Source organism: Gossypium hirsutum, chromosome A13 (genome assembly GCF_007990345.1).
Source record: "Gossypium hirsutum isolate 1008001.06 chromosome A13, Gossypium_hirsutum_v2.1, whole genome shotgun sequence".
Classification (NCBI taxonomy): Eukaryota; Viridiplantae; Streptophyta; class Magnoliopsida; order Malvales; family Malvaceae; genus Gossypium; species Gossypium hirsutum.
The window spans coordinates 105,424,405-105,430,913 of NC_053436.1; the positions used below are offsets into that span (position 1 = coordinate 105,424,405).

The window sequence follows — 6,509 nt, forward strand, 5'->3', positions numbered from 1 at the left end:
CATATTTTATTATGTAAATTTTTTAATAAATTATAATTATTAATTAAATAATTATGTTATAAAGATAAATTTCTGTATATAAAATTGTCTCATAAAATAAAATAATCCTATAAAAAATATCTTATGGAAATTTGTTTTTCTTAGTTTTTTTTCTTTTTTTGTTAGCTTAATGATTTTATGGTCTTGGTCTTGATGTAATGCAAATTATGAACTCATATGTATCTGGTTTTATTTTTTTCTATTGTCTACTGCCAAATGAAATTTGTTTCATCTTACAAAAAAAGTTATCTTTGAATCTAGTAGTAGTTATTGTTGTTGTTTTTATTGAAATTTTTTGCTCTTAGTATAGTTATTTCGTTATTGATGTTTTTCGAACAAATTAGTTAATAAAATTTTATAGTTAATTTTTTTTTATAATTATCTTTATTGGATTTTTTGAATGAAAGGAAAATGAACAAAGTAAATATTGACTCACTGATTACTTAAGGTTTAATTAATAAAAGACAACTTATAAGAAATTAGCAATTGATTCAAGAGACTATTATGTTGTCTATCAAGTCTAATTTAGAAGATATTTTATATTGGGTATCAGAACGGATAACTCTCGAAAAGATAGAGACATATGCGTGATTGCTTGGACTAATAATACATTGGATAAAACCTGAGTTGAATCTATCTTACATTCGTTTATTGATTTATTCACTTGTGACATTTATAGTGTGACTTACCTCAATCCTGAAAAAGTGATTGACTATATGTATACGACTCGCACACTTTAATATATTAAAGGCCTGGGTTCAATTGGTATTAAAGTCGAAAGCTAATATATTGAGTATATGACTTATGGATGGCATGACTTCATTTACAATAATAAAATTCATAGGTCGTTCAAAGAGTAAATGATATAATCTCACCGACATTGCATGGATTATGAAAAAGGAACGTGACCACAAGTTATTTGTCTAGGACAAATAATTGTTATTACTATTTGTTAGTAACAATCATTTTCGTCATAGAAGATGTAATGGTAACCATAAGATAAAATAAGATCATATTGGGCTAACGAATTTTAATCCAAAGAGATAAGGATATCTTATAAGGTAATACACTAATGACAAAGACATTGAAGAAAGCATAAATCTAAATTATTTTCATAATTGTATATAATGAGGAGTTCAATCATAGTAGTTTTAGTGGATAGCTAATTTATTAACTATTCCAATTAAAACATCAAGCAAAATATTTTCTTAAAAATCCCTTCTAACACAAAAGCTTCTATATCAATATGACGAGTTAGAAGGTTGTTTTCAGAAGAAAAAAAAAATCTATACTGGCATTTTAAATGGAATGGTTAAAATAATGTCAAGCTAAAATGTAGTGGTTAAATATAAAATTTGAACATAGTATAAGGACCAAAACCAAAATTTGACCTATTCTTCTAATCCGGAAGTTGAAACTTATATCCTTTTCAAAATTATTTCTTGAAGACTAGAGTGGCATAGATAAGCTCATTCCAGGCATCAGGAACCCCTGGAAGACACCAGTGGCTGCAATCTTCCCGCCTCATAGAATTCGTTTTCCCTTCTTTCAATGCCTTCCCATAGATCCCTGGATGGCCATCTTTGCGAGAATTGGTCAGCCTCGTTACGTTCAACAGTATCACAGGGACCTCCATTTCCTGAATCACTTCTTCCACTATCTTCATTTTAAAAGGATACATGTCCAGGACGGCTCCGCTCAAGATTGGTTCAGATTCCCCAGGACATGATCCACCTGAGTTCCAATCCCCTCCCCTATTTCAGGTAGCAGAAATTAATTAGCCAATGTAATCCTATATATCTGCAACAATTTGTGTGCATGCGTTGTGCATAGTTCATGTCATCATGTAAAATACTTTATAATTTGTGTGTAAAATTTATGGAATTCTTTGATGACAAACCCTATTGACCACAAGGTAAGCAAGCTGTTTCATTTTGGAATTCAATGAATCACATGAATCTTAATCTTATTTTCCTGTATGATTTTTTCTAAAAGGCTAATTATACATTTAGCGCCTATAATATAGCACTTTTCTCAACTTTGACAATGGGATAAAATTGAAGCTAACCTGAAATAATGATGATAAAAAGGACGCGATGGAAGCTATTTTAATTATTAATAACACGGGTTCCACTATACCTGAAATGAGCAGAAGAGTATCCACGATAGAGGACCAACTTTGCTTCCGGTTTGATGTTTTCATCAATCCATCTTGCCCAGGTCTTCAAAGCTCTTCGGTAAGCTTCAACAGCATCTAATTTCGGATAAAGATAATCACCTTCTTTGTAATAATTTATCCTGTATCAACTAAATATTCGTTACTCTCCATAGAAAAGTCCTATATTGTTTTGAGGAGATACGATATAGAAATAAAAGGTTTAAAAACACTAAACTAAACTAGACTTTCATGATCTATGCATTGCAATATTTGCAATGCACCAATACTTGTAAACAAGTCTATTGAAGCAAATTTATAATTGCGAACGGAAGGAGAAAACCAGTGATTCTGAATATCAATGATCAGAAAAGTAAACAAATGTAGCACAAAAGTAAAACAAGTATGAAGTATAACCATAGTAAGATCGATGATGTACCCTCGGGCAGTCTTTCCATGAACCCACCAGTGAGCGGTATTGAAAATGAGAATATCAGCCTGCTTCCATCGATCAGATGTCTTGTCAATTTTATCTATTGATAGAGTTGGATTTGAATTCCCTTGCTCATTAATGCGGATTCCTTCTTTCACCAGAAAATGTGACCTTACAAATACCACTGTACAGTTATAGTCCTGTTCAAAATTATCAAAAAATATATGAAAATTCAGACGCAAACTGCTAATGAAGCTTGCATTTCTTTATAATGTGATTTTAAATTTTTAGAAGCAACTTAAACAAGGAGTCAACATTAATGACTATAACTGCTTGATGATGTCAAAAGGTTATTTGAAAAAGATGCTTGTAAGATGTACTTATCCAATTACCAAAATATGAATAAAAGAGTCAAGAAGATTATAGGACAATATTGTGAGTGAGCGATCTAAAAGGGAAATTGCAGCCCTTAGAAGAATGTATGAAATCTATCTGGTATTAACCTTAAGTAATAAAGAAATATAACAAGCATGTTACCTCAAATTTAAATATAAAATACCCTCTTTCTTTAGTTATCTTGTATCCATGGACCTCATACATTTTGCTCTTATTCGTAAGGCCTTCACGTAGGAGGCATAAGATTGATTCAAACTGATTACGGTTCATGGAGTCCCCAACCAACATCAGCCTTTTACCTCTTAGTCTCTCCAAGAAGTCAGTAGCATTAAACCTGAAATTAGTTAGTAATGCATGAGAGAATTACTGTTAAATGGAGAAGAAGCTACACCTAGGCAAGCAATATGGCACTACAGGGACAGTATATACACTAATGAATTGCAAGTTCCACTTCCAATTCAGTGAAATAGGTACACAGCATTTCTAGCTTCAAAGATGAATTCAAAGATTTTACAGTGGGAAAGGTGAAAATATTATATATTCGTAGATTCACGTAAGAACATTTAGTGTACACTTTGAACTCAAGCAAGGACAGGAAGTTTGAGGTTAATAGTACAAAAGTTGAATCAACAGAATGAAAAAAGATACACCTCGACTTGAAATCCAAAGTCAGCAACCAGCCCTTACTTACTTCTAATCCTAGTCATTAGCATATAAGCTTTAAAATATTGGAATTCTTGTCTGTATTCTACAGACCAAAAATCTGAATGGTAATAAGCATCTCTTACCCCTTGAACCAACATACAAACAAAAGAAAGGGGTAATTAGAAAAGAAAAAGATTTTCCTTCTGTGTTTGCCATAAGCGATTTTCCCTTACGTTTCCTGCAACTATATATTATAAATCTATAGAAACCAAAATAACCAACCAGCTGTTCCTGCTCTGACACAATACAAGCTTACAACTCTACAAAGTCCAAAAGCCAAATGTAAACATTTGTAGTTTTGGGGGAACTTTCAACACATGGGCTGCGGACACAATGTTAGGAGTTACCACTCTTTTCCAAACTCTTAGATGAATTATAGCTGCCAAGATCACTTTCTCTAGAACTAGCATCAAGCTAATAATTGCATTAACTGAAATACCAAAGAGATCCCGCTTGATACATTACATGGACTTGGGGGTCCAGAATACAGGTATTTGACCAATTAGGGTACTTCATGTTTCTTGGATACTTTTAACAATACTTTTGAGGATCCAAGGGTCATAGCTATATGAATTTTAAGTGCCAAAGTAATGTCAGACACAGGTATGATAGGTTAAAGTGAAGATTCTGATGGCTAAACTCATCCTTTAAGTATTATTAACATTGAAGTGATACAAAGAGGGTATTTCAAATTTAAAAATGATGAGGTAGTGAAAAAGAAAAGCGCCAATGATGTACTAACAAAATATACAAATTAAAATGAAAGAAAAATACTGTTTTGTCATATTCCCAACAGAACAAAAACCAGTTTTCTCTATCTTAACTCAAAGACTCCCTCTTTCAATAGCCTAAAGGTTAATTAGGACATTAATCAGAAAAAAAGGCGCTTATTCTTCCAGTAGCATATAGTCTGGAAATGAATGTTTAGTAAAGACTGATATAAGCGAATACGTTGCCCAGCAAAATAAAGAGTATACTCCTTGTCTTGGTGCCTTAACTCAACACCACTACATAAAAGGTTTTCCAGAAAATAAAAAAGAAAAGCACTTACCTCATCATACTACCCAATGAGTACCAGCACACTTAGAACAGCATAACCAACAAGCCTAGCTAAGGTTAAGTCTCAAGAATCAATATCAATGACATAGACACATAACCTAGGTGAACTTAAAACAAAAAAATCATATGGTTCCATAACATGAAAACATAGACATCCTTCGGCGTGAACATTTCTCCTCAACTTCAAGAAGCCTGAAGCTGGTACTCTCGATGTTTAACCAGCCAAAAAATGTGCATGATTTCTTGACAAGCTAATATGTTAGCATTCGGCCTAAATCAGACATGGTGACCTCTGTTTTGCTTGTTAATTCAGTTGTTAATAAGCTAAACAGAAGTCATAACTTAAAGCAACAATTGAAAATTACACATCAATGAACCAGAACTTAATGTTAAGGATCAGTTGTAATATGGTTATAGGCAGTTAGTCAAGTGATTAGTTACTGAGTTGGCTAGGAAGCAGTTAGTCAGTTTAGCTTCTATTAGCTGCAGATGGCTTGTTGTATAAAGTCATATCATGTACTCATCGAATGCAAGTTAATCAATTATGACTTTCAGCCATATGCATCTTCTTCTTCTTGGTAGTTTATCTCGTTTCTCATCACTTAAGATGGTTTCATCTTTATAGCATCTCTCATATATGTAGTAGAAAAGCAAATGCATTCCTAAAGAGGAACGACATCTGGCTAACCGAACTTTTAGTGAAGCAAATAGCTCATCGACTAGACATTTATTTACTTATTGAGTGCTTAAACAATAAGGTCACCTCAAAATAACAACAATCATTACTGTATGCAACTAACTGTGTGATTTAGAAGGCAATTATGCTTACACTCAAGTTTAGTCACTGAACTTAGGGGCAACTGAAAGCATGTAGAACAAATAACTTATACCTTCGATAAATGTTTTCAGCAAAATCTAGGTTCAGCATTAACTTAATGAAAAGTAGATAAATAAATATGGGAATTAAACCAGCCCCTAACAACTGCAAGACTTGGCAAAGCATTAACAGTTTTAACAATATATGCATATAAAATATAACTTGACCGAAAATGAAAGAAAGAGCATACCTCGGAAGATCGCAGCCGTCAGGCTTCCAACGCCATCTCAAGTAATTAGAATCTGGCCTCCCGTTGCTTTGGCAATCAAAAGCCTCATCAACATAAGGGCAAGAACCCGGTTTGTAAATTGGGTAGTCATCGTCTTTCACCCAAGTTCCAGTGTAAAGATCACACATTTCCCTATTCTCGTGAGCAGTGTCAAGAGTTTGGTTACCATCAATGAATGCGGCATTTGAAGAGTGGATATGGAAGGATGGTTGATAGAAGGAGAGGTAGGGTTCGAGCGTACGTTTGGTGAAGAGGAAAAGGGTAAAGAGGACGAGAAGTATGAAGCAGAGGAAGGTCAATGCGTAACGGGTTTTGTGAGCGATGGAATTTCCCATTTGGATTTGGTTGGCGGAGCACGAGATTGCATCTTCTCTTTTCTTTTACTCCTCTGTTGAGTGTATGGACATACACTACATTTACAATTTACATTACAGCAGCTCCAAGAAACCCATTGTTGCTCGCTTGATGGAATTCAATGCAAAACCTGAAATTTCTTTTTCGGGATTGATATATATGTTCGTTCTATTTCGAACTCATTTATTTGGGTTTTCTACTTTAATATAATGAATTTTTCTAGAACAAGTTTTCTTTGGAAGAATATCTCAATATTTGAGTG

The 6,509-nt window shown here is 33.4% G+C and overlaps 1 protein-coding gene across 1 annotated transcript; it reads right to left on the reverse strand.

Moving 5' to 3' along the window:
* Nucleotides 1-1,222: 1,222 nt before the first annotated feature.
* On the reverse strand, nt 1,223-6,509 carry LOC107893493 (protein trichome birefringence-like 5). Its single transcript, XM_016818505.2, has 5 exons — nt 5,855-6,509; nt 3,165-3,357; nt 2,634-2,827; nt 2,179-2,337; nt 1,223-1,793 (listed from the first exon to the last, which is right to left on the reverse strand). Exons 1-5 carry the CDS (start codon nt 6,226-6,228, stop codon nt 1,475-1,477), a joined length of 1,239 nt encoding a protein of 412 aa, XP_016673994.1. The 5' UTR covers nt 6,229-6,509; the 3' UTR covers nt 1,223-1,474.

Coding starts and splice junctions, on each gene's coding strand:
- LOC107893493 (XM_016818505.2), bottom strand. CDS start 6,228: ATGGGAAATTCCATCGCTCACAAAACCCGTTACGCATTGACCTTCCTC. Junction 3,358..5,854: donor GACGGCTGCGATCTTCCGAG/GTATGCTCTTTC, acceptor AACTAATTTCAG/GTTTAATGCTACTGACTTCT. Junction 2,828..3,164: donor ATTTTATATTTAAATTTGAG/GTAACATGCTTG, acceptor AATTTTGAACAG/GACTATAACTGTACAGTGGT.